At 42.0% G+C, this 27181-nt stretch overlaps 3 protein-coding genes across 6 annotated transcripts; 1 reads left to right on the plus strand and 2 right to left on the minus strand.

The window, feature by feature from the left end:
- Nucleotides 1-200: 200 nt before the first annotated feature.
- foxd1 (forkhead box D1) lies at nt 201-2045 on the minus strand. The gene has a single exon (XM_014128068.2). It carries the CDS (start codon nt 1758-1760, stop codon nt 741-743), a length of 1020 nt encoding a protein of 339 aa, XP_013983543.1. The 5' UTR covers nt 1761-2045; the 3' UTR covers nt 201-740.
- Nucleotides 2046-12006: 9961 nt separating this feature from the next.
- btf3 (basic transcription factor 3) lies at nt 12007-19141 on the plus strand. Of its 4 annotated transcripts, none has more exons than XM_014127948.2 (6): nt 12007-12277; nt 13416-13484; nt 13672-13785; nt 14012-14213; nt 14633-14689; nt 18819-19141. In XM_014127948.2, the coding sequence occupies exons 1-6, from the start codon at nt 12173-12175 to the stop codon at nt 18863-18865; spliced, it is 594 nt and encodes a 197-aa protein (XP_013983423.2). In that variant the 5' UTR covers nt 12007-12172; the 3' UTR covers nt 18866-19141.
- A 534-nt stretch (nt 19142-19675) lies between these two features.
- ankra2 (ankyrin repeat, family A (RFXANK-like), 2) lies at nt 19676-24903 on the minus strand. Its single transcript, XM_014128069.2, has 9 exons — nt 24794-24903; nt 23984-24383; nt 23284-23442; nt 22965-23030; nt 22695-22792; nt 22357-22482; nt 22115-22181; nt 21867-21947; nt 19676-20411 (listed from the first exon to the last, which is right to left on the minus strand). Exons 2-9 carry the CDS (start codon nt 24261-24263, stop codon nt 20356-20358), a joined length of 933 nt encoding a protein of 310 aa, XP_013983544.2. The 5' UTR covers nt 24264-24383; nt 24794-24903; the 3' UTR covers nt 19676-20355.
- Between the last annotated feature and the right edge of the window lie 2278 nt (nt 24904-27181).

Genomic DNA, 27181 nt, shown 5'->3' on the forward strand with positions numbered 1-27181 from the left:
TTTGTTACATGTTCCACTCAATACGTAATAGCCTACATTGTCTTTTACTTTTTGGGAATATGATTCTTAACAAAAATGAAAATTATAGGTATTTTATAAAACAGCAACACTTCATGCACGTGATCTACTGTGGGACTTCGTTTGGCTAATTTCTAGACTGAGATTATTACTTACTCAAAAAATTACTTTCCAGGCAAATGTCTTTTTTTTGTAAAACAATATTTATTCTCATTGAAAAACAAACCGTGTAAAAAAATCACACTCCGATTATACAATACTTGCCAAAGAATGTACAATGTTTTATTACTGAAATAAGCACACACTGCATATAAATGAATGACCTTCATCTTTGTGTCTTTTAAATACAAAGCACAAATCAAAACAGTAAAAAAAATGTTTTTTGCCAAACTAAAAAACATGTGTGTGTTTGACACAATATACATTGTTTGAGACGTGATCATGTATAACCTTTCATTAAGTCGATATCCTGAGACGCCCTAGACTTAAATGAATCACTTTATAAACAATGAAAGTTCGTGGCGAGAAAATTAGATTGACACTAAAATCGTATTAACATAAATATAGCCTAATATCTTTTTACAGAATGAATTGGCACGAATTGTGTTAATGTCCATCATTCAGCGGCGTGTTACCAAAAAACATACAAAAATAATCCTACCTTCAAAGAGGGGGCGTTTTTGTTTGTGTTTCTTGAAAACTTGGAAGTTAGTTTATAGAAATTAACAGCCACTAGTACCGTTCAGAATTATGTTGGGAAAGTTCTCGACCATGTGTAAAACAGTTCCTGGGTGCATACTCAGCGGCTGGTTGGGCGACTGTGGCGCGAGGGAAGACGATAACATTGGAACAACAGTAGAAGTCCGCGAAGCACAGTGAGAGTGCGCAGGGCTCAGCGAACTCCCAATGATACTCTCTATGGAGAAGGTAGAGCGCTGGACAGGCGAGCTGGACTTGGCTGCAGTGTGTATAGGTGAAACCAGGCTGGGACTGAGCTGGGGTAAGAACCTGCTCCTCGCTAAGTCACTGGAGGTGGGCAAGGACGGTGCCGAGATAATGGTCCCAGTGTGTGAATGCCTGGACTGTTGCTGCTGCTGAAACGCGAAAAGCGCAGAGTGTGTGTGGTAGGACTGCAGCTGGATACCGTAGCCGCAGCCGTAAGGTCCATAGCCGTACGCAGCAGCGGGGATAAAACTGTTATGCTCCCGCAGCAAGTCCTGCTGCTGCTGTCGTTTGAAGCGTTTCCGTCGTCTCAGAAAGCTACCGTTGTCGAACATATCGGCGGACTCCGGATCTAGGGTCCAGTAGTTCCCCTTCCCGGGGTTTCCTGGTTCCCTCGGTATCTTGACGAAACAGTCGTTTAGGGACAAGTTGTGTCGGATCGAGTTCTGCCACGCGGGGAACTTTTCCCGGTAGTACGGGAAACGGTTGCTGATGAAATCACAGATCTCGCTGAGGGTGAGCCGCTTCTTGGGGCTCTGGAGAATGGACATGGTGATTAAGGCGATGTAGGAGTATGGGGGCTTCACCAGGATGTTCTTACTGGCTGGTTTGTACGGATCCCGGGACGAGGAGATGTCTAGGCATGGCGGGGAGCCAGCCAGGAGATCATCGTGCATCTGCGCCACCTCGTCTACGTAGGAGCGCGTCTGGCTGTCCCCATCCTCCCCCTCGCCGACCACGTCGATGTCGGTCTCTTCCGAAAGGATGGAGGCATCCGACATCTCGGAGCTCAGAGTCATGGCTCACGGCTGGTTATGCAGAGCGCTGCACTGTGCTGTGCGCTCCCAGAAGCTACGGCGGATAGGAAGAGGAGATGCTGCCCGTGCTACTCTGCCCTCTTTCAAGACAACTCATATGAGGGGATGAGAGGAGCACGCCGGCGGTAAGAGATGTCCCCTTTTTCCAAGCACTTTCATATGTTTTAGGGATTTTTTCGTTGTTCAGTAGCGCACCATTCGGATGGTAGTTTGATGTGTGTTTAAAGACCCGAAAAAGGCCGAACCTGAATCCTAAAGAGGGCGGATCTTCCATCGCGCTTTATACCAGTGCTCTGATCACATGGCGAAGGAACGTCACCAAGGCAAATGAATAGAGGAAAAAAAGGAAAAAAATTGTATTTGAAAAAGAACGGTGGACGATTTAAAAAGTTTGGTTCTCTTTTGGTGGTCATCTTGGTATAGGCTACACATATGGTTAATCTAAAGCTTTCATTTATGCATGCAGCCTAAGGCTGCATGCAGAACAAAGCCAATGCAGGACTATCCCTTTTAGATAATAATTTATTGTGATAAAAAAACTCTAACAGGATAGTGGAATTTTATGCTTGAAAGAAGAAGGCCTATGTATAAAGTTATGGCATTTTAGAAATTCCGTTTCATCATCAAAAAGTAATGGTTCAGATTAATTAATGATTTATAGCCTACATCAAACTAAATGATCTGCGTTTTTCAAATAAATTATTACAGACGGAATTTCATGTCCCACTCTCCACGCATCATAGTTTGCGTGATCCGGTAGTTATCTAGATTATCCGCGAGCCATTTGTAATGGAAAAGAGTCAGCTGTTAACTTGCATCAGTCACGGGTCACTCAGAGCATGCGAGCAGCTCGAAAAAATAAGGGCCTCTATCTCCCATGCACAGACTTTATAGGAAGATGTTCAAGATAATATAGAAAGAAAATCGAATAAATCTGTTTTGATGAGTTGATATCATTTTTTGATGAGATCGTGATGTTTACGCATGGTACAAAATCCTTTATTTGGGTTATCTCGATCATGTTCTCTTCTGTAATATATTGTAATTGCCTGCATGGAGCAGTGTGAAACTTTCTTGGGTGTTACGGCTCCAGCAAAATAGTGTATAGAGCATATCTCTAAAAGCGTTACATTCTGAATGTAGGCTACACGTGCGTAATTGCTTTATGCACAGCGCCAGCTAATACATTTCGAAACTACACCAACATAGGCCTATCTGATGCTTTTTGATGAATTCATTTGAAATATATAGGCCTAGAGAATATTTCATTTATAATTATATTGTAAAACGGGACTTTTCACTAGAAGTATAGGCACGAGAATTAGGATATAAGTTATGATTTCTAAAAACGTTCCTGCTCACCAATCCATTTTAAATGATAGGCTATGGTTACATATTTCATTCTAAAGAACCCCCTTTAACAACTCGGAGACAGTTACGTTAATGAAGTTGGGCGACTGTGAAGAATCCCCATTTTTAGTTGAGTGAACTTGGTTCATTTTTTAATTTTTTGGGGGGTGAATTTACACAAATGTGACAATAACAATCTAAACTGGGACTCACTTTGTTATGGCACTAGGCTAGTCTAAGTCATGCATGTATTGCACCCACAACTAGACAAATGTAAGACATATCTCTTGACACAGGTGAAATACGATCATATCTAATATATCACCCCAATATGGGGTGCGTGAAAATAAATCAGTAAATAAAACGTATAAAATACGTTTTCAAAGCGCTGAAAACCTACTCAAAGTCATTATCTGTTGATAAAGAGCGTGCCTTTTTGCAACAATAAAGTACAAGTAAAAGTGCATTTCAATGCAAATAGGAAATGAATTAATGTTGTTATCATAATGTCCCTTTCTATGTCCCCCACTAAGTTATGTTGGTAAATTCAGAAACAACTATAACCTACCAAAGCACTACAACAACAATAGAGCCTGTAGGCCAATAACACCCGGATGATAAATAATGGGTTTAGGTTCTCTTTATGTCAGTAAGAAAATATCTGGTGCTTTTTTGATGACCATATAAAGCTACCCCATGGCTGATTCAGAGTTGTATGACGACTTATGTTTATTTTACTCTGGTCTATCTACTGCAGCGTTTCTGCTGGACTAGCACCATCTAGCGGATACAAAGTCCACACTCCTTCAACAGACGACTACTTTGACAACTTCAGCTTTCAAAAAATGTGACATTGACAACACTTTTATTTTCCCTTTCGTTATTTTCTATGTCATTTGCATAATATTTATATTCCACTAACAGTTTATGATTTACATGCAAGCCTTTGCATTCTCACAAATTAACCAGTTGTTGGCTGACAATTGGCTCAGGCCTAAACCTCGCCAAAAGGCCATAGAACTCTCTCGAATACACATCTCTCTCAGACTGGTATTAACACCATTTTTGATGACTATCGAAATAATGGCTTTTCGATTTAACTCTTCAAAATTAACACAGCAGTGATATAAAATAGTGTTTTAGTCATGCATACAAACATTTTTGAATTATTTGAAAATCACTAGTATTTATTTATTAGTTTGTTTGTGCTAAATATCAAATGTATACCCTAATAGCCATTGGCCTAAGAGGGATATTGTGCTGTCTTTATAGGACAATAGATAAGATTGACCACAATTAGGCATACTTATTGCCACATGCACTACATTATATGGACACAATGCAGTTTTAGGTTGTAAAATAGCAAGGTAAGCCTACGTGGATTGAATATTTAAAGTTTTATTCCTGTAAAAAAAACATTAGGCTCATAAAGAATCTCAGTTGATGCTGACCGTTTCTGGCAACTGAATTGTCACCATATGGAAACGAAGCCTTGTTGAACAGTGGAGAGTTAAAATAATTATAAATACTTTCGTTATAGTCCTATTCCTTTTTCAAATGCCTATTTTAGACTTGCAATAACCTAGTCTTGGAGAAGGCTACGGATGGACTTATAAATGATAAATTATCAGTCACTTTGAGACAAAATAAATCGAATAACGATTCAATCAAATAAATTCGATTGACTGGGTCTCTGGTAAGTGACACTTACAAATTAATAGGTGAAAGTTGATAAAAACGGTAATAATTTATTTTAATGAATCATTTTAATCTGCACTGAAACTCTCTGAAGATGTTTGAAATATGTTTTGCCCTATACGTGTACGGACTGATGTCACGATTGTCACCTACATTATTTGGTCTATATGGGGAAAGCATTTAGCCTGTTTGCATCATGCTTTCTATAATTACTAATTTGACATTCTTTCGTTAAGTTATAGGCAAGGTTTAGCATATAGCTAGCTAAAGAAGGGTGCTTTTTTTTAACTGACACTTAAAGCATGGCTCGCATGTGTGGTAAACCACTTCTAAAGTGTTTCTAAATTCCCCTCTGCGATCGGAGGGTGTTTCCGTGCCACGGGGTACCAAGAAAGCACTTACTGCTGAACGCAATCCCTGCTTCCCTGCCTCTAGCTCTGACAAATCCTATGAATGTCACCAAAACAGTCCGTCTCTCTCGGGGGACTTGGTAGCCTGTGTATCATATGTATCACATGCATAAAGGGCAAGACAATACCAGTGCACATATTGTGAGTGCGTGCGGTTGTACGTGTGCGTGATTAGGGCTAATGTGTAAGGTGTTGTGTGTATGTGTGTGTGTGTGCTCGCGCGCGTGTGTATGTGTCTCTCTCTCTCACTCTCTCTCACACACAGAGTATGTGTGTGTACAGTTTAGGTTACTTCAGGAAATATATTGTATATTTGTGAATAACCTGAGAAATAAATAGGCTACTTAACAAATACTTGTGAAAATACTTGAGATTGTTTCTGTTGGGAAAAAATAAACATTGCTAACTTTGATCTGGTAATGTAGTGGTGATTCAATATGACACACTATTTGCACAGTTGCAAAGTTCAAGATGTGTCCACAGAATTTACTTTCCTAACTTAGATAGTTGGTTGGTGTTCCCATCCCATGCATTTAGGCCTATGGCAGATTATCAAATGCAGAGTTCCAATATATTGATTTACCATACAAATTTGATTTACCATACTCTTCCAGTGAGACAATAAGAACCGTCTGCTCTCTCCTCTCACCTGTGGGAACACTTCCTGGTCTCCTGGTCAGCTAACCTGTGTACCTGTGTAGGCTACATGTGACCAGTGACCTATAACCCCATGTGAGAGTGTCACTACTGTACAAAACCAAGTACAAACATTCCTAGCCAGACAACATATACACAACAGATTCAATGAGCATGTAAGCAGACCAAAATGGCTTCTACAAGTAAGGTGAATAGATTGACAAGGTGTCACAAAGTTTATCACAGGAAGATCCATGATGCCTCATGTGCTAGCCCGCTGTGGAGGGTTATGTTAGGAAGTTCTATTCAAATCTGGACAAAGAGACACTTTGGCCAAAATGGGTGGGCTATCATTGTTTGCTTTTCTGTTGCATAGTGTTTAGTCTACATTAGGCTACATTTTTGTGCTCTCATTACCATGAGAGTTTTGTACTGGACTGGAGTTTTTGTTGCTGTTGTAATTCTTTGAATATTAGCATTCCACAAATAGGTATACCAGTTTGGCAGTCTGTGTAGTTTAGACTAGGCTAGGCTTACTGTTATTGCATTGTAACAGGCTTTAGGTATGGGATCCAAGTTTCATGCTGTATTGAAGTTATAATACCATTCTGTACAGGCTAGACTTGGTCTAGGCTATGGTAACACTTTCCACCTTGTTCTCACACACAGTGTCACGATCGTGTGGAGAGATAGACCAAGGCGCAGCGTGATTGAAGTTCCACATCTTTATTTTAGTGAAACTTAAAACAAACCAAGAGGCAAACAACGACCGTGCAGTACTGAGGTGCACATGCACTCTCTCAAAAAACAATATCCCACAAAGCAGGTGAGAACAGGGAACCCTTAAGTATGATCCCCAATTAGAGACAACGATAATCAACTGCCTCTAATTGGGAACCATACTCAATCCCAAAACATAGAAACAAAATGACTAGAACACCCCCCTAGTCACGCTCTGACCGAAACACCATGGAGAACCAAAGGCTCTCCATGGTCAGGGCGTGACATGGAATGAGAGGGCCTTCAATATTACATTGTGACTGATAACTCAGGATGTAATGCAGCTCATCGCCTTATAGCAATTACTTATAAAACATTTTATTTTTTATTTCACCTTTATTTAACCAGGTAGGCCAGTTGAGAACAAGTTCTCATTTACAACTGCAACCTGGCCAAGATAAAGCAAAGCAGTGCGACACAAACAAAAACACAGAGTTACACATGGAATAAACAAACATACAGCCAATAACACAATAGAAAAAATATATATACAGTGTGTGCAAATGAGGTAAGATTAGGGAGGTAAGGCAGTAAATAGGCCATAGTGGCAAAATAATTACAATTTAGCAGTAACACTGGAGTGATAGATGTGCAGAAGATGAATGTGCAAGTAGAGATACTGGGGTGCAAAGGAGCAAAAAATAAATAACAATATGGGGATGAGGTAGTTGGATAAAACATAAAGATAAACAAGTGAAAGGTAGGTCTAGGCCTACTCAACAGAATAATTGGCTGCAGTTTTATTCTATAACCGATGAGTAACTACAGATTAAGATCACTTTATTGGCCAATTGCACACAAGGGCACAACGGCAACCCTCCAGTTGCCAGCTCACTTCCCATAGATTTGGGATACAAACTGGCAACCCTCCGGTTGCTGGCTCGCCTCTCTAACCCCTAGGCTACCTACCGGTTAGAAAGGCTTGCTATTCAATATAGTCATAAGAATAATATAATTTCACTGAAACAAGCGCTGTCTTGGTGAGGGCAGGGCACTCCATTGGTCTTTCAGTTAGAGGAAGTGTGCACAAGCTAAGCATGCATCAGATAAAGAAACCAACACAAGGTGAGCACGTGAAAACATGTTACAAATGTCAAGGTGATCACATGGCAAGTGAGTGCCATTTTCCGGATGAAAAGTGCCATAAGTGTGGTAAACAAGGAAGGACACATAAAATGAGGATGTAGGGCTAAATCACCTGCAGTGAGTTCCAATCCAAAAGGGAGAGGAAAGCAAAAGCAAGAAAAAGGAGTAAAAAACATGGGGGACTTCACATCAGCGGGGAAGCTGAACAAAACAAAGAGGAAGAAGAGGAATCTCTTTACAATGTACAGCATGTCAGAGAAGATTCCGAAAGTGTCTCCTGTCACATTCAAATTGAATGAGTCAGATGGGGAGTTTGAAGTGGATACAGGGTGCAGTGTAACCATAATGAACTGGTCAGAGTACTCAAAGTTGTGGAACAGTTCAAAAGTTCCAGACATAAAGACTTGTTCTCTGCATCTCAAACCGTACACAGGTGAGAGAGTAGACATATTAGGTGCAGCTAATGTAACTGTGCAGCACAGAGACACAGTGACTCAGCTACCTATAGTAGTCATATCAGGCACGGGACCAAACCTGCTAGGTCGGGGCTGGATAAAAGAACTGAAGTTAGTTGGGGAGCAGTAAATCAGATTGTTGCAGGTCAACAGTGGACATTGGAAGATGTGTTGACAAAACATGAGACAAGGAGGACACACCAAGGTTTTACAAACCAAGACTTGTACAGACCATAAACCTCTACTGTCTCTTTTTAATGAAATAAAGGCAGTTCCACAGAAGGTGTCTACGAGAATCCAGAGGTGGGCAGTGACGTTGAGCGCGTACAAGTATGTAATCGTCTTCAAGGCAGGAAAGTACCATGGGAATGCAGATGCCCTGAGCCATCTTCTGCTGCCGTACACGCCCATTATAACAGCTCAAGAGGACAGAGTGCTGATGTTCGAGGACACGGACACCACACACGTGACTGCAGAGCAAGTGACAACCTGGACAGGTAAAGAGTCCTGTCTGGAGTTAGAGAATATGTGGTAAGGGGATGGCCACAACAAACAGAAGGGACTGAATTCACACCATACAGTGTCAGGTAAACAGAGTTGAGCGTACAGGATGGTTGCGTTTTGTGGGGAGCACGAGTGATTATTCTACAGCCAGCACGCTAGGCTATCCTACAGCAACTACATCAGACTCACCCTGGGGTCTCGCGTATGAAAGCGTTGGCTAGGAGTTACTTACGGTGGCCAAAACCAGATGACGAGATAGAGAATCTAGTCAAGACATGTAACACGTGTCAGGAACAAAGAAAAGCACCAGCAGCAGCCCCGCTCCACACCTGGGAGTTCCCAGAGAAATGCTGGAAATGATTGCACATACAGTTGAAGTCGGAAGTTTACATACACCTCAGCCAAATACTTTTAAACTCAGTTTTTCACAATTCCTGACATTTAATCCTAGTTAAAATTCCCTCTCTTAGGTCAGTTAGGATCACCACTTTATTTTTAGAATGTGAAATGTCAGAGTAATAGTAGAGAATGATTTATTTCAGCTTTAATTTCTTTCATCACATTCACAGTGGGTCAGAAGTTTACATACACTCAATTAGTATTCGGTAGTGTTGCCTTTAAATTGTTTAACTTGTTTAACTTGGGTCAAACGTTTTGGGTAGCCTTCCACAAGCTTCCCACAAAAAGTTGGGTGAATTTTGGCCCATTCCTCCTGACAGAGCTTGTGTAACTGAGTCAGGTTTGTGGGCCTCCTTCCTCACACACGCTTTTTCAGTTCTGCCCACAAATGTTCCATAGGATTGAGGTCAGGGCTTTGTGATGGCCACTCCAATACCTTGACTGTGTTGTCCTTAAGCCATTTTGCAACAACTTTGGAAGTATGCTTGGGTTCATTGTCCATATGGAAGACCCATTTGCAACCAAGCTTAACTTCCTGACTGATGTCTTGAGATGTTGCTTCAATATATCCACATAATTTTGCTTCCTCATGATGCCACCTATTTTGTGAAGTGCACCAGTCCCTCCTGCAGCAAAGCACCAACACAACATGATGCTGCCACCCCGGTGCTTTGTGGTTGGGATGGTGTTCTTCAGCTTGCAAGCCCCCTCCTTTTTCCTCGAAACATAACGACGGTCATTATGGCCAAACAGTTCTATTTTTGTTTCATCAGACCTGAGGACATTTCTCTAAAAAGTACGATCTTTGTCCCCATGTGCAGTTGCAAACCATTGTCTGCCTTTTGTTCTGGTGATTTTGGAGCAGTGGCTTCTTCCTTGCTGAGCGGCCTTTCAGGTTATGTCGATATAGGACTCGTTTTACTGTGGATATAGATACTTTTGTACCTGTTTCCTCCAGCATCTTCACAAGGTCCTTTGCTGTTGTTCTGGGATTGATTTGCACTTTTCGCATCAAAGTACGTTCATCTCTAGGAGACAGAACGCGTCTCCTTCCTGAGCGGTATGACGGCTGCGTGGTCCCATGGTGTTTTATACTTCCGTTTGTACACAATGAACATGGTACCTTCAGGCATTTGGAAATTACTCCCAAGGATGAACCAGACTTGTGGAGTTCTACCATTTTTTTTTCTGAGGTCTTGGCGGATTTCTTTTGATTTTCCCATGATGTCAAGCAAAGAGGCACTGAGTTTGAAGGTAGGCCTTGAAATACATCCACAGGTACACCTCCAATTGACTCAAATGATGTCAATTAGCCTATCAGAAGCTTCTAAAGCCATGACATCATTTTCGGGAATTTCCCAAGCTGTTTAAAGGCACAGTCAACTTAGTGTATGTAAACTTCTGACCCACTGGAATTGTGATACAGTGAATTATAAGTGACTTGTGTCATGCACAAAGTAGATGTCCTAACCGACTTGCCAAAACTATAGTTTGTTAACAAGAAATTTGTGGAGTGGTTGAAAACGAGTTTTAATGACTCCAACCTAAGTGTATGTAAACTTTCGGCTTCAACTGTAGATTATGCAGGACCATTCATGGGGAAAATGTTTCTGATATTGATTGATGCGCATTCTAAATGGGTGGATGTGTATCCTGTGAGTTCTGCTTCATCCACCACTATTATAGATTAGCTATGACAGAGCTTCAGTAACCAAAGGATACCGGAGATGGGGGTGAGTGACAACACAACCTGATTCGTGAGCACTGAAGCACAAGAATTCGTCAGAAACAATGGTATTGTGCATGTGACATCAGCTGCATATCAACCATCTTCAAATAGTCTGGCGGAACGCGCAGTACAGACATTCAAAGAAATTATGAAAAAAAGTGCAGAAGGGAGCATAGCAACAAAAGTGTCACCTGTTCTGTTCAGCTACAGAATAACACCTCAATCCACAACAATACTTTCTCCTGCTGAGTTGTTATTAGGTTGTAGACTACGCTCCACACTGGACCTAGTCCATTCAGACCTGAAAAGGAAAGTTGAACGCAAGCAAAACACACAGAAATAGAACCATGACAAACGTACCAAGGGCTGAAGTTTTGGAGAGGGGGACCCTATTCTTACCAGAAATGTCAGTCATGGGCCAAAATGTATTCCTGGATTCATAGACTCAGTGACTGGTCCTGTCTCCAACAAGGTAATAATGGGAGATGGTATAGTGGTTTGCGTACATGTTGATCAGATTCAGACATGAGGGAACAACAAGTGAGTTACTAGTTGTGATGACAGAGGACAGGCTGTTCTCTAGGTATCTACTTGCTTCTATGGTGCACATTCCACAGACAGAGACCGTAACAAAGGAAACAGTTCAAGAAGAGGAGAACCCAGTTTCAGAGTCAGATACTGAGCCCAGCTCAGAAACAGCTGGTGGCTCCTCCACTGTTGAGAATGGACACTACCCCTAGTGTTCGTCACAAAGCTTCCAAGCTGCTTAAAGGACTTTGAACTGTGAACAGGGTAAACTAAAATGCTTGTGAACATGTGAAATGTAATGTCTATTGTCATGCTTATTGTTTACACTGACTTGTTTAGTTCAGTAGAGTACAGAACAAGTTAAAAAGAATGCTGTTTCAGTTAAAGGAACGTTATTTCAGCATTAGTTCATTAATGCAATAAAATAGCATATACCTCAGTGGCTGATGGGCCAGTTCTTATGTTGTGTATCCTAAAACAAAGGTTTTTTTTTGGGGGGGGAGATTTTATATTGAAATCGTAATAAGGGAGGAGGAATGTGGTATTGTGGTATTAACACGTCATTACACATACAATCCACCAGGTCGTGTAGCACTTACGATGAGTACATAGAATCATTGATAGCGTATTGGGGCGCATCAATACACACGTTGAGTGCAGCTGCGACTGTCTGCCTGTTACACCATGCTCCCGATTAATAATAAAGTAATCCGTTTATAAAGAGCTACTCCTCTTATAAATAGTTCCATGGATTATTACAGATAGGGCCATTCCTCATTCCCATGAATGAACTGGCCCATCAGCCACTGAGGTATATGAATGGCATCAGGCACTTTTGCGGTTGCACTTCTGCCCGCACGTCACTTCCTCCAGCCTCTCTCGCTTCCATCTTGCTCCCCGCGTGTGCTCGCTGCTAGAGTGCAGGTCAGTGAGGAGCTCTAAAATACCTTATTTCCTGCACTGTTTCTGCTCTTCTCCAACTGCACACGGTAAACAATATCCTTGGTTATCAGACCGGTAAAAATCGTGGAGGTTGAGCGCAAGTGGACTTGGTAATAGAGTTTAGAGCTGGGAGGTGAGGTTTTAGTGACAGGCCCAATACCGCTGGCGCTAATCGAATTTAGCAACTTGGTAGCTAGTCAGAGGCAAAAAGCCCGATACATCGTTTATCTGGCTTTTACTTTTCAGTGGTCATCGTCGACATGACAAATGTGTGTAGATATTTAGCTAGCAGCGGTGTAGATGGCAGTTTTTTTTCATTTTCTCGGCATGTTCCAGTTCGCTGACATCAACAGTTACAACGGTCTATTAGCATAGCTAGCTACATCAGTGCCCATTATTATCCAGCTAGGTAACAGTAGCTCTCATATCTAAACAGAAATAACTTACTAGCTAAGTACTGGTAAGTTGGTTGATAGTTTGTCTGCTAAACTTAGACAACATGTAGCTAACGTTGTTAGCTAGCTACAGTTCATTGATTTAAGCCGTGGCGTCTCTGCTATTTTTGGTTGCAGGTCTGCGTCTTAACGACGTTGGCAAGCAATTAAGCATCTAACTTTTTGATGTTCTATAACGTTTGCTAGCTGATATGTAGTCAACCAGCCAGCTGATACTGCTAAACAGGCAGTTTGGTTGCTAACGTGACATATCGTAGTGTTGCCTTTCAAACTTCTCAACCACAATATTGATTTACTGTTTCGGGGATTTTTGCTAATTTACTGTACATCAACAGTACACTCACGTGTGCCTTCAACTTGTATTTCATGCTAAAATTAATTTAGGCTACATGTAACGTTACTGGGGTAAGGAAGGGGAAAGGGGGATACCTAGTCAGTTGTACAGCTGAATGCCTTCACCTGAAATGTGTCTGACGCATTTAACCCAACCCTTCTGAATCTGAGAGGTGCTGTAGTCAGGTGTTTGTGGAAAATATTTTCAGTAAGAAAAATACAGGCTTAAGTGAGGCGGGGCTTACAAAGGTATTACAAATGTAACTTTAGTTAACCAGAAACAAATAATCCTAATTATATAATACCAGTAACCCAAATGCTGTCTCTTTCAGATGAAAGAAATAATAATGAACCAAGAAAAACTTGCCAAACTTCAGGCACAAGTCCGCATTGGCGGCAAGGTAAGAAAATAAGCCATTAACACAAATCAATTTCTTCCTATTATGCTCCAATCATGTTTTTCCCACCTAGTAACACAGCACTATTTAAAACAGTCAATATCTTTAGAAAAATAACATGTAATTGTAAAGCTCATCTTGCACCTGGTGTTAAAAGTGCATGCACTTGAATCTGTCTTCTGTTAAACAGGGCACTGCTCGCAGAAAGAAGAAGGTCGTGCACAGAACCGCAACAGCTGATGACAAGAAACTTCAGTTCTCCCTAAAGAAACTAGGCGTCAACAACATCTCTGGTATCGAAGAGGTAAAGTCTGGTCAAAGACTGACCCATTCGCTCTCTGTAACCATCTCTTTTTAAATGGATGCCAGAGTACTTGAATTGGTGTGAAATTGGAAAGCGTTGATCTCTTTGAGGGCAGAGGGTTATTTTCAAGGCACAACTTAGCTAGCTGCGGTCTGTGAGTTTTCAGAAATGGAGATGTCTAGTGCGACAGCAAGTAACATGGCATAACCATTCTCATTCCTCGCAGGTGAACATGTTTACGAACCAGGGGACAGTGATCCATTTCAACAACCCCAAAGTGCAGGCCTCCCTGGCAGCCAACACCTTCACAATCACTGGCCACGCCGAGACCAAGCAGCTGACAGAGATGCTGCCCAGCATCCTCAACCAGCTGGGAGCAGACAGCCTGACAAGCCTCCGGAGACTGGCTGAGGCTCTACCCAAACAGGGTACGTGTTCCTGGGGGAGGTAGCTGGATGGCGAGGGGGTACTGGCCGAGGCGCTGCCCAAACAGGGTACATGTGTCTGGGGGACATTTCAAAATGTTCTTCACCTCATCTGTTTGATTTGGCCACAGGTACTAGACTTCTCTAGTGTTAGTGTGTGAGGAGGTGGATTGGTAATCGAAACAGACAAATGCACAGTAATAATTTGAAAGTTTTTTCACTTGTAATTGGAATGTTTGGGATTTGAAGTAGGGCTGGAGGTTCTTGGATGGATTTTGAGCACTGTGCAGGCACTGACATTGTAATAGAAATGCCATTTGTTTTACTTATTCTTCATGATTGGATAAATCTTCCTGGAGACGTGAGGCATTTGTACATTGCTCTGCAAGAAGTTTGTAACATTTCTTATTTCTTCCTCACAGCTGGAGATGGAAAAGCACCAATTGCCCCCATAGAGGAAGAGGATGATGATGTTCCAGGTGAGTTATATGAAGTGCAGTCTCAACATGCTTAGGTTGTGATTGAAACTCAAACAATCTGAGATTTAGCTCAGACTTCTGTTTCCATCCATGTGGGCCGGCACCTGTTTCTCACTAGCCCGTGGCTCCGGCAAACCTGCTAAGTCAGGCCACTGGTACTTTTCCACTGGCATTTACATAAAAATGGCTAGCTGAACTTTAACACTGTCTCACAAAGCAACTGTCACCCCAAGTCTTTAGTCATACTCCTGATGGAAACACAATTACACTAGAGCTTTCATTAACAAAAAGCACTAGTGACACACTGGTGTGGGTTAAGTCTTAGAGGAAAAATCCCCCCCCCCCAAAACCACTCATTCCTTTAATTTACAGTGTTAAGTAACACTGAGAACAATATTTTTGTGAACAAATGTTTCATTTTGGCATTGTAATAAGGTTGGTAGCAACATGGGACATCGTTGTGGAAGTCTGTTGCAGCTCAGGTCGACTACAAAATCCACAATACAATGCTCTCTCTGGGCTGGCTAGCTAGCTAGCAAATGTAGCTACACACAATAATACCAAAGACAATATCAGCATGTGAAGGAGCTAGTTAGCTGTAAAATCGCCTAAACCAACTGCACTATCAATTTAAGAGTCTACAATCTCACCATGTTCAACCTGCAGATCGATGTGCCTCAGTGGAGTCGGACATTCGCAACAGCATATATACTTTTGAGGAGATGGGGAAACGTTGCCCATGCTACGTCAATGGACCGAGCGGTGCGTTCTGAGCGATTCTGGGACAAGCGCTCTTCAAGGAGTGAATGGGAGTCTATTGGGCGCTAGCTCAAAAACCCAACATTGGCACCAATTTCATCAAGAAGTACAACATTACAAATCTTGTCCAAGTTGTGAGAATTAACTTGCTATCTGTAATATTATGTAACTTTGGATTTGAGTCGTTGCGTACTCGAGGAAAATGGGCACGTTTCTCAGACATAAAGTCAGTTTGAGAAGGGATTACGTGACGATTAGCTTAGCAACTGCGGGACACAGCATGACAACGTGAACGCAATTGGTGGGGCGTTAACTCTGCAAAAAAGAAATGTCCTCTCACTGTCAACTGCGTTTATTTTCAGCAAACTTAAGTTGTGTAAATATTTGTATGAACATAAGATTTGAATCAACAGACATAAACTGAACAAGTTACACAGACGTGACTAACAGAAATTGAATAATTTGTCCCTAAACAAAGGGAGTCAAATTTAAAAGTAACAGTCAGTATCTGGTGTGGCCACCAGCTGCATTAATTACTGCAGTGCATCTTCTCCTCATGGACTACACCAGATTTGCCAGATGTTACCCCACTCTTCCACCAAGGCACCTGTAAGTTCCCGGACATTTCTGGGGGGAATGGCCCTAGCCCTCACCCTCCCCGATCCAACAGGTCTCAGACATGCTAAATGGGATTGAGAGCCAGGCTCTTCGCTGGCCATGGCAGAACACTGACATTCCTGTCTTGCAGGAAATCACGCACAGAACGAGCAGTATGGCTGGTGGCATTGTCATGCTGGAGGGTCATGTCAGGATGAGCCTGCAGGAAGGGTACCACATGAGGGAGGAGGATGTCTTCCCTGTAATGTACAGCATTGAGATTGCCTGCAATGACGACAAGCTCAGTCCGATGATGCTGTGACACACCGCCCCAGACCATGACGGACACTCCACCTCCAAATCGATCCCGCTCCAGAGTACAGGCCTCGGTGTAACGCTCATTTCTTCGACAATAAACGTGAATCCAACCATCACCCCTGGTGAGACAAAACCGCGACTAGTCAGTGAAGAGCACTTTTTGCCAGTCCTGTCTGGTCCAGCGACGGTGGGTTTGTGCCCATAGGTGACGTTGTTGCCGGTGAGGACCGGCCTTACAACAGGCCTACAAGCCCTCAGTCCAGCCTATTGCGGACAGTCTGAGCACTGATGGAGGGATTGTGCGTTCCTGGTGTAACTCGGGCAGTTGTTGCCATCCTGTACCTGTCCAGCAGGTGTGATGTTTGGATGTACCGATCCTGTGCAGGTGTTACACGTGGTCTGCCACTTCGCTGTCCGTCCTGTCTCCATGTAGTGCTGTCTTAGGCATCTCACAGTACGGACATTGCAATTTATTGCCCTGGCCACATCTGCAGTCCTCATGCCTCCTTGCAGCATCCCTAAGGCACGTTCACGCAAATGAGCAGGGACCCTGGGCATCTTTTGGTGTTTTTCAGAGTCAGTAGAAAGGCTCTTAAGTGTCCTAAGTGTTCATAACTGTGACCTTAATTGCCTACCGCCTGTAAGCTGTTAGTTTCTTAACGACCGTTCCACAGGTGCATGTTCATTAATTGTTGATGGGTCATTGAACAAGCATGGGAAAAAGTGTTTAAACCCTTTACAATGAAGATCTGTGAAGTTATTTGGATTTTTACGAATTATATTTGAAAGACAGGGTCCTGAAAAAGGGGATGTTTCTTTTTTTGTTGAGTTTACGCTCCTTCCTTCATTGGATTCCTATCGCCTTTCTGATATCTCTGGCAACTGCACCATGATATGCACCCTGGACTGAAGAGGCAGACAAATAGGAAAATTGTGCTAGACCCTCTGTTAAATTACACATCTTGAGGTAGGAATATTGCAAAAATACGATCAATTGCTCATTATAGAGAACATCCTCCCGAGTTATGACATTGGCCAGTATTGAAGTTTGACATGTATGACAGACCTTTTCGCAGTCTAAAAGTCGTGTTCCTATTACCTTCCAGTGTAGCGAGAGCAACTATCACAGTGCTAAGTCATACCGGCTGGATTTCTGCCTGCTTGAATGCCAATAACTCAGAAACATGAAATGACTCAGGGAATCGATAGAACACGTACAAAAACAATATAACATTCAAAATTGGTGAATCATTCCTTTAAGAGCTCTCCTGTGATTAAAGTCTGCGAACGGAGCGATCCCAAAAATTCAGCTGCGCAAAAGTACGTGGATCTAAGCAAACAAAGTAATGTCAGATCCGTTGCATACTGTGTGGAGCACTTTAGGTGGAAGTGAAGCAATGGAGGCATCCGTGTGAGAATCACACCAGCCTCTGGCAGTACATTTGACGCTGTCCCACTCCCACCCTCTTGGCATGGATGGACACATCTCTAGTTATTGGTCATTTTCCTCCCTGCTTATTTCTACTTGACCATAGGGATTATGTAGGTATCTTCAATAATGGGCCTTGTTCTTGGCCTCTTGTAAATTTGCTCACTGACGTGCTCCTATGTCTCAACATCACCCACATGTCTAGTTAGTATACATGTTATACTTTCTCTGAAGTCTGACTCCAGAATAAGTTACATCTGGGCTTTTACTTTCCCTCTGATTTAATAAAACCTTGCCAGGTTTGCTTACTTTTGGGAATTGAAGGGGGTCATGCTCAGGGGATCCAACAATGACTAATTGGTGATGGGTGGGAGTCGGGGTGGTGGGCTTAGTGTTTGTTGTTTAGGAGTTCTGAAAGCAGTTTGCTTTTCTTTGTTGGAGAAAATGGGTCCAAACACATGAGGTTGCCATTACAATTACCCACAGCTTTTCCCAGGGCTATCCTTTTCCCGTAACCCAAAGTTTTCTCAAACGATTACACTCCCGTTCAGCGTGAGGAATGGTTGAAGCCCGATGACAGTCTATGTCTATGCCATCATGTTATTACTGGAGTTTAGTTTCCCTTTGTCCACCCCCCCACTAAAATATATTATATTCAGACCGTCGGAATTGTTTCCATTTGAACCCTCAACCCCTCTGAGACAAATATGGACTTGACAGATTTCAGTCTTCATTGAAAAAATAGGACCCTCCTTGTGATCCTCAGTGCCTTTTTGATCCTCAGTGCCATGACTTTTACATCTGTTTTCTGAAGTTCTGTGTACCTTCCCCTTGCAGAGCGAGACTCGTTCTGAGTGTAAAGGGAGGGGGGATTGTACCTGGGATCATGTTTCAGATAAACACTGTCCTTTTTTCCTTAAGTGGTCTGAGATTAGTAGAAAGAGGCATGTATGTTTGGATTTAGGCCTGTTTCTTAACCTTACTGACACGTCACTTACCCACCGTTGGCTCTTGTGTTGTTTTTAGATCTGGTGGAGAATTTCGATGAGGCTTCCAAGGATGAGGCAAACTAAAGAAAAAAACAGACCTTCAGGAGTCTCAACAGGACTTGACTGGGTTGGATAGGGGCACTAGGCGTTCATTTTTATTTGTTTTATTTCTTGCCACCCGACTCTCAAATGCTATTTTGTGCACTGTGGTGTCCGTGTCCAGTTTGAGTCAGTGACGGGTTGTCTGAGGTTCGTGCTCTTCATATTCTCTTCAGCTGTTTCTTCCATGTTACTGAACCTGATTTCTTTGCAGTCTGGCTGAAACCATATCTGGAATAAACATTTGCTATTGTCAATTTATATTTAATCTCTGATTTTACTTTAAACATTTTAATTGCACCCCATGGTCAACTAAGGCATGGCACAGAGCAGTGCGCTGGACTGCCGACAACGTGACTTAAAGGTCATTTACGCTTGCGCCGACGTGCACAGCATTTACTTTGAATAAATGACTTGTACAGATAAATGGGACTTGATCTGTGCACTAAATTTGGTGAAGATGGTTTACAAGGTGTTTATTTACAATAACAAAGCAGCACCAGCAAAAATCTGAAGGAACATTCTACAACACTAATGTACCCTAGGATGGCATTTTAACCATATCTTCCAACGAAGTTGGTCAGATACACAAATATACATTAAACTACAACCTACCTACAGCAGGATCCTCTCCCCCCCCCAGGATCACTGCTCTTTATTAAGCTTTAAGTATATTTTAAAAAGCTCTGAACAAGGCTTGAGGCTGATACCTAAAGCTTAATAAAGAGCAGGGATACTACCAAGAGCAGTGTGGGTTTCTTCTTTCTGGACAAAATCTGAGACGCTTTTTGTGGCTATGGAAAAAGTCATTTTTTTATTTCAGCTCATGAAACATGGGACCAACAATTTGTTGATTTAAAAAATATATTTTTTGTTCAATATACTTCATTTCACCTTGTTAAAAGTAGCCCGCGAAATGACGTTGCCACGAGCAGCACTGCAGATATTGAGATGCAAGACTGTTCCGTCACAGACTATGTGCACGGGTTTGCTGAATGCCGTTAAGTGGGAGCTAGGGCACCAAAGCAGCATAGAAGTTGACACTGTTAGTAGTTGCGGCAGTTGACCCACTAGGCTGTTTACTTTCATGCTAATACCCTTTTCATGAGGGGCAGAATTCTCAAATGACGTGTGCAATTAACTCAACATCCCCCATTATTAATGCATGATTAGTGCAGACATTTGGGTTTATGCACTAGTTTCTTACATTGTCATTTTGCTCAGAAGTTATTTACATGGTTTGTTACAAAACTCAATAGAACGGCCACCCAAAATAGACACATTGGGTGCCTAAATACTCACACGCTTCCTAAACGTTTTACACATGAGCCTAACATGAGTCTCATAGACGTGCTTCACTATTGTCCTTGGACATATTTCTTTCTTCATTATGGCGTCTGCTGTATACTGTATTTCCATTTCCAGGCAGTCCTTCCTCATGTCCCCCAGGTTAGTGGCTTTTTCCTGGGCTCTGGTCACTCTCGCATCCCCATCAGCAGCTTCAGTAGATGGGCCTCCATCACCTGTTGAACTGATCAGAGAATAGAGGCGTTTCATGAAAGTTTGAGTATTGTACGAAATCAAAAAGGCAAATATCTGGTAGTTGGTTAAAGGTAAATAGGAAAGCTAGGTTGCTTAACCTGAACTGACAAGAAAAGGACATAAGAATGCTATCCTCAAACAGATCACAGCTCCAAAATGCAGACATTAACATTACATCTCTTATTACCAGAGTACAAATATCCAAGTCATGAAATCATAACAGCTACTGGGTTAGTTTGAGCATGGCTTGATTGGGATATGTTTTCATAACAGATGACATGTCTAGCCTTGGCATACACAGCACCATAAACTGTTAACTTCCTGGTTTGACTGATCCTAGTCAGGTCTAGTGGAACAGACCCAGAATCAGAAGGTGATGATTCTGAGCTGGCTACTTATGCATAATTGTATCAAAACACAAAGTCTGATTGCGGTAGGAGAGGGCGGGGGTTACTAGCTATGTTTCCACTAACTTGTCCAGCGATTTTAATTGTTAGAAAAATTGACATAGAAAATAGATGCGACAATTGCCTGATATGGTGCATTTCCATTGAACGGTCTTGTGCCACTAAAAACAGCTGGATGTAATGTCACACCTAAAAATAACACTCGCAAAAACCTAGTGTCTAATAAAAATAGTGGAGTGTTTCCATTATCCATTTCGGCAAATTGTGCATTAAATTGCCGACAGGAGGGCATACAGGCTCTGTCTCAGGTACACTGGGAAAGCCAGCATGAATAGAATGCTAGAACTGACATTCTAATTCTCATGTGCCAAAGTATTGCCATGGTGCACCTGTGTAATGATCATGCTGTTTAATCAGCTTCTTGATATGCCACTCCGGTCAGGTGGATGGACTAACTTGGCAAAATAAGAAACCTTTCCTAACAGGGATGTAAACAAATTTATGCACAACATTTGAGAGAAGCTTTTTGTGCGTATGAAACATTTCTGGGGTCTTATTTCAGCTCATGAAACCAACACTTTACATGTGTTTATTTTTGTTCAGTAGTTACATTTATTTAGCAAGCAGTATGCATTTAAGAATTAAGTGTTGAGTGTAGCTTTAGATACATGTCGGCCTTTAGAATATTTCTCCTATAGATGAAGTTTCCATTACATGTCGCAGTGTTGTTTTTTTGCAACATTGCTTTTGAAGAATAAACCTGGGTCAATGGAAACCTGCCTATTGTTACCAAATACCCTTGTTTTTTCCAAAAATATTCTAATATGTAGTTAAGTTGTCTGTCTGCACCATCTGTATCTTTATGAAAGTAGACCTGGCATAAGACGAGTAATGCACTGCTATATTTCTGCTTCATGTAGCCTGTGTATGCATAGAGTACAATACCTCTTTAGTGAAAAGATTGTCATGCTATTTGAACCTGTTCTTCATGATGAAGTATATAGCCCAAAAGTGATATGAGATGCATATTTGTATACCATTCCTATGGCCCATTGCCACAGCCATATCCATAGCGTTGAAGCCAGAGTCGGACTCAATGGTGGGGTCTGCTCCACGTTCTGTGACAGGAAAGGTTTGAATTCATCAGATGACAGACCTGTCTACACTAAAATACAGCCTACATCTAAACATAATTTACCTAAACATTAAAAGTCAAGTTTCAGATAACCGCCACTGCTGTTAAGTACAGTATGTCTGCTGAGTGGAAGGTTCAGTCAGTCCTTACCTAGGAGGATTTCCACACAGGGTACATGGTTCCCATGGACAGCATAGAGCACGGGAGCCCCTCCGTTCTGAAACCAACCCACAAACACTGCATCACATTTGGGCAAAAACCTTGGGCAGCCTCCAGAAAGGTAAGCATTCCACCACATTTACATCACTGATTTGGGGGATGCATATCCATGTGTCTACATAAGCCATACACAAGAATAAAGTTTAAAATCCTGAATCGGCTAACTTTCCTACCCAGTCATATTCATTGACGTCCACCCCACAGTCGATCAGCATCTTCACGATGTCTGTGTATCCCTTACTGCATGCCAGAGACAGAGCACTCTCTCTGCCTTTAGCCAACAGGTTGGGGTTCGCTCCCTAAAGGAAGATAACATAGAGACCATAAGTGAGAAAATAGTCCGGTCTAAGCGGCCCATTTATTAGTCAAAACATGATTTCAACTGTATTTTGCTGTTTTATGTAGTATGTGCATTTTAACTTCTGACTATTTTGCTGCATATTTCTGCACCATGTTCAAATGAATTTAGTAATTTGCTGAGTTATTGGTCTCAACATGTCATTGTGCTTACGTTCTGAAGCAGGAACTCTACGACTGCAATCTGTCCATGTGCTGCAGCCCACATCAGGGGGGTGAAGCCTTCCTCATCCTGCAGGTTAATCACGGTCTCTACAGCCATACAAACACCAAAGCAATCAGTAACATGTTCCACATCTTTCAAGTCAACCAGTGAGAGCCCTAATATAGACATTCTTGAGTGCATATTGTTCTTACCAACTGTTAATGTGACTCTGCATGGTTCTAAGGAGCCATATAACTCCACCTTGAGGACATACCTCACCTTGTTCAATCCTGCTGGCCAGGAAAACCATTTCACCCTGTGCTGCTAGCTGGTGAATGGACAGAGCTGGAAAGACCTCATAGGTCAGAGGTCAATCATCAGCCATCATTCAATGTTCGATTCAGGTATGTTTTGTGTTGTAGTCATGTTTGAGGCTAAGTGATGTGACAAATCCAGGACGAAAGCCGTCATATAGCTGCCCACTGTTCCGACCTCTTATCTTTCAGAGGGGTTGGAATAAAGCAGAAGACAAGTTGTAAGTCTGTGTACATTGGACAAAGAAACCATCTTTTAGTTTAAGATGAGCTCAGGTACTTACAGTGGACCAGAAGAGGAGTGGAGGACACCTCGTTACCACGGTGCTTGTTGGTGAGTGTTGTCGACTGTTTGATGGGAGAGAAGTGTTTGGTGGTGGACGGGGTATAAACATGACGCACTTGTATCCCAGGTGAGGGTGACGTCTGAATATTACACTCGGCTGAAAAAGGGAAAAGAAACAGCATCAACCATTAGCTTAGTTCAATTGAGCAGCAAAACACCTGATTTATCTGGGATCAAATTAGCCTAAGATCATGGCTCTGTTCCACTACATTACACATAACTAAGTCATTGGACGAAGGCGTCTTCTAAGACCCCAAACGCTCGGCCTGAACATTAACGCGCATCCCTTGCGCTAAGGGTTTGTAAGCACATCAGTGGGGTATAGGGTTAGTGTTCCTACGTGGCCATTTCTCCATGTTACAGAGCGTGTTTTGAGGAAGAGCGAAGGACCACCTGTTCTAATTCGTTATCTAGCATGCCCCGAACATGAAAGTAACATGAACGTAAAGGGCTTTGTTTCTAGAACCGTTTCGTGATTGAGAGTCGATTCACGTTTAACTTGATATTTTGTGCTGCCAGTCTACCTCGGAAAATAACACAAGGACCTTGACTAAGGAGCACCTTAAGAGTACTGGGATAGGGTGAAATATGGAAATTGCATTGTAATACCAATGAGTGCGTTAACAGTTGGTAGTTACCTTTAAATAAAACAGAAGCCACCTCCAAATCGGAGTTGACCTGGTCCTGGATGTTTTTGCTGTCCTCCTCGTTGAGTGACTTGACGAATCTTGAGCACACATTCATATCGAAGCGGTTGGGCAGAATGAACTTGATCCCCATGGCCACGTTCTGTGCACCTGTGTTGTCCGCACTCCCAACCGGGTGTTCCGATTTGATGCCACTCATATCTGGTATCACACATATCCCCTCCATCTCTGAGACCGAACTGGTCCTACCTGGTACCAAACCTTTGTCCATGACTGAGTAGTTACAGAGTCAGAGGGGTCGACTCAGTGCTAGGTGGATGTGATGGCGACTGGTTAATAAAGGCTTTGTTTACCACATCGGGTGTGCCATAAGAGAAAAGTCAGTGAAAGCCTAGAATGAATTAAAACGTAACATCAGCATTGGGTAGGCCGAGGGCTAGTGCTAATATGCATAAACCCACAGGAGAGAGTGGTTGCAAGAAAACAGACGAGGATCATTCCTAATTAACAACATAGGATCAAATCAGTCCAGAGGCTTACCATCGTTAAATTCTAGGGCCTAGCTAGCTAGCTACTACCAAATGCTGTCCGACTTACCATTACTGGTAGTTAGCTAATACTTTGAAATACATAATAGACGAGACCAAACTCGTAGCTAGCTAACGTAACGTTGGCTAACTAAGTGTTAGCAAGCTAACAGACCTAGTATAATACATTGCATGCAACCTAACGTACTGATTAGAAGCACAACTAACACCGTTGTTAGTGATTTACATTTATGAATAATAAATCATTTCTTACTAAGTAGCTAACACATTTTGTGTAATGTCCACCGATGGTGCAAGGATTTGATAGCTGGCGTTTCACTTGTTTCTCGCGCATGAGCACTAATAAGGTAGTTTTTAAAAAATGTGCCAGACTGTAAAACCAGGTATGTGAACAATAAAACATTAGAAAACATGCTTTATTCTAGCGCGACACCTACAATTTATTGAAAACATACAGAAAAATATTTTATATTTTAGCAAATTTGACAATGAATGTCACTTAATAACCAAGCCTCTTTTTGTTGTTTTCCTTATTCTGGTTGTGGAGGCCTATCGCATACAAATCTTTGAGGCCTTGGGGACCTGTGTTTTACTTGTGTCAGCTCCAAAAACCTAACCTGGGTGAATTAAAGTTTTACCATGGCATTTTGCAATGTTTTTGTTAATCCATTTTAATACAAAAGCTTGGATAATAGATTAGGCTACACTGGTTACTCTGCTGTGAGATTACCTTCTGAAGCACAAAGATCACAGTTTTGGTCAAATGCTAAAAATTGGTTTATGCAATGTACATTTTTTTTGCCCACAGGTTGTTTAGAACAATTGCTCTATTTTCCTTGAATATTTTCCTTGAATGAAATGTCTTATTGTAAACCAAAGACAAAGGAGCTGATCGTGGACTACGGAAAAATGGTGCCGAAGAGGCCCCCATTAACATCGACGGGGCTGTAGTGGAGCGGGTCCCCCACAGGAGATTGAAAAGATTTGGCATGCGTCTCCAGATCCTCAAAGTTCTACAGCTGCACCATCGAGAGCATCCTGACTGGTTGCATCACTGCCTTGTATGGCCACTGTTCGGCAGCCGACTGTAAGGCGCTACAGAGGGTAGTGCGTACGCCCCAGTACATCACTGGGGCCAAGCTTCCTGCCATCCATGACCTATATACTCGGTGGTGTCAGAGGAAGGGCCAAGTCACCCAAGTCATAATAAACTGTTCTCTCTGCTACCACACGACAAGCAGTACAGGAACGCCAAGTAGATCCAAAAGGCTCCTTAACAGCTTCTACCCCTGAAGCCATAAGACTGCTGAACAATTAATCAAATGCCCCCCCCCCTTGTTTTTACACTGCTGCTACTCGCTGTTTCTTATCTATGCATAGTCACCTTAGACCTACCTACTGGTACAAATTACCTTGACTAACCTGTACCCCCGCACATTGACTCGGTACCGGTACCCCCTGTATATAGGCTTGTTAGTGTTATTTTATTGTTACTTTTAACTTTTAAAAAAATACTTTATAACACGAAAGTAAATATTTTCTTAACCAACAACGCAGTTCAAGAAATAGAGTTAAGGGCTTGTAAATGAGCATTTCACGGTATTCAGCGCATGTGACAAATAAAATTTGATTGGATTTGAATCAAAGAAGATGGAAACAGGCATGTTAGAAGTGGGCTAGGTGTTTATCCAATCTTTGATTTTCTCTCATAAGCATGTTTTAAGTTACTCTTTTCATTCTCAACTTAAAGTAATAGAGCAGTAGAGTATGTACTTTTGTAGAAATGTATATAGTACCATTCAGATCAAATTAAAAACGTTTATTGACCCAGCTAGCTATCTTAAGTGTTTCCTTTGTGCTGCAAAGTCTCTACATGTCACCATTTGAAGCATGTTACTTCTGCTTGAATAATCTGGAATTACTCATTCGTTTGAGCAGTCAGAGGTTTTCCCCTTCACTGGTCGAAGTTGCAACATGCTAATCTGATTTAGGGGATATGCCAAATATTTCTCCCTAATCTGTCAAGTCCTGCCATAGAGGAGTGTAAGTCCTAAATTAAGCGCCATTCGCTTTTTGTTTTTGTCTGTGTTTTCACAGCTAAACCCCTGTCCAGATCAGGAAATTAGGGGCCACCTCTCCATCTTAACCGCTAGTATTTATGTGGCTAGGGCATTTTCAAATGCTGCTAACTTCGCTCATAAAACTTATTAATAACTTAATATTTTGGTTCGGGATCAATTGGCCAAGCAATAGATATTATTTGATTTCTGTCTGTGGAAATCTGATCTGGTACAGAGGATCAAAACCAAAATCAACCTGCTATCAACATTTGTCTCACCACAGCGTTCTTTCTTTTGGTTGTTTATACCTGAGTAATAGGGACTTTTTTGTATGGTCATGGTAAATAGTTTCGTTTTTGAATTGGTGACAATAGTTTGAACAGCGAGCCATTCTAGTCAGGTCTTTCGTGACATCACAACAATTTCTGGGAATTACGCCTTCCTGAAACTAACTGTATGCAACGCAAACCATAAGACATGTGAATGTCACATTCATTATAAGTTCCTCTTTACCAGAACATCCCCTGTAGGAAAGTAACCCATGACTGTGGCATTGGTAGATTTAATAGATCCGTTTCACC

This window comes from Salmo salar, chromosome ssa11, assembly GCF_905237065.1.
Source record: "Salmo salar chromosome ssa11, Ssal_v3.1, whole genome shotgun sequence".
Classification (NCBI taxonomy): Eukaryota; Metazoa; Chordata; class Actinopteri; order Salmoniformes; family Salmonidae; genus Salmo; species Salmo salar.

What these genes read in the sequence shown, in the direction of transcription:
- foxd1 (XM_014128068.2), bottom strand. Translation starts at nt 1,760, where the DNA reads ATGACTCTGAGCTCCGAGATGTCGGATGCCTCCATCCTTTCGGAAGAG.
- ankra2 (XM_014128069.2), bottom strand. Translation starts at nt 24,263, where the DNA reads ATGGACAAAGGTTTGGTACCAGGTAGGACCAGTTCGGTCTCAGAGATG. An exon ending in GGCCAGCAGGATTGAACAAG is followed by an intron (nt 22,793 to 22,964) that starts GTGAGGTATGTC and finishes GTATGGCTGTAG; the next exon opens with AGACCGTGATTAACCTGCAG. An exon ending in GGCAATGGGCCATAGGAATG is followed by an intron (nt 20,412 to 21,866) that starts GTATACAAATAT and finishes TTCTCTGATCAG; the next exon opens with TTCAACAGGTGATGGAGGCC.
- btf3 (XM_014127948.2), top strand. Translation starts at nt 12,173, where the DNA reads ATGGCATCAGGCACTTTTGCGGTTGCACTTCTGCCCGCACGTCACTTC. An exon ending in AAGTCCGCATTGGCGGCAAG is followed by an intron (nt 13,485 to 13,671) that starts GTAAGAAAATAA and finishes TCTGTTAAACAG; the next exon opens with GGCACTGCTCGCAGAAAGAA. An exon ending in TGAGGCTCTACCCAAACAGG is followed by an intron (nt 14,214 to 14,632) that starts GTACGTGTTCCT and finishes TCTTCCTCACAG; the next exon opens with CTGGAGATGGAAAAGCACCA.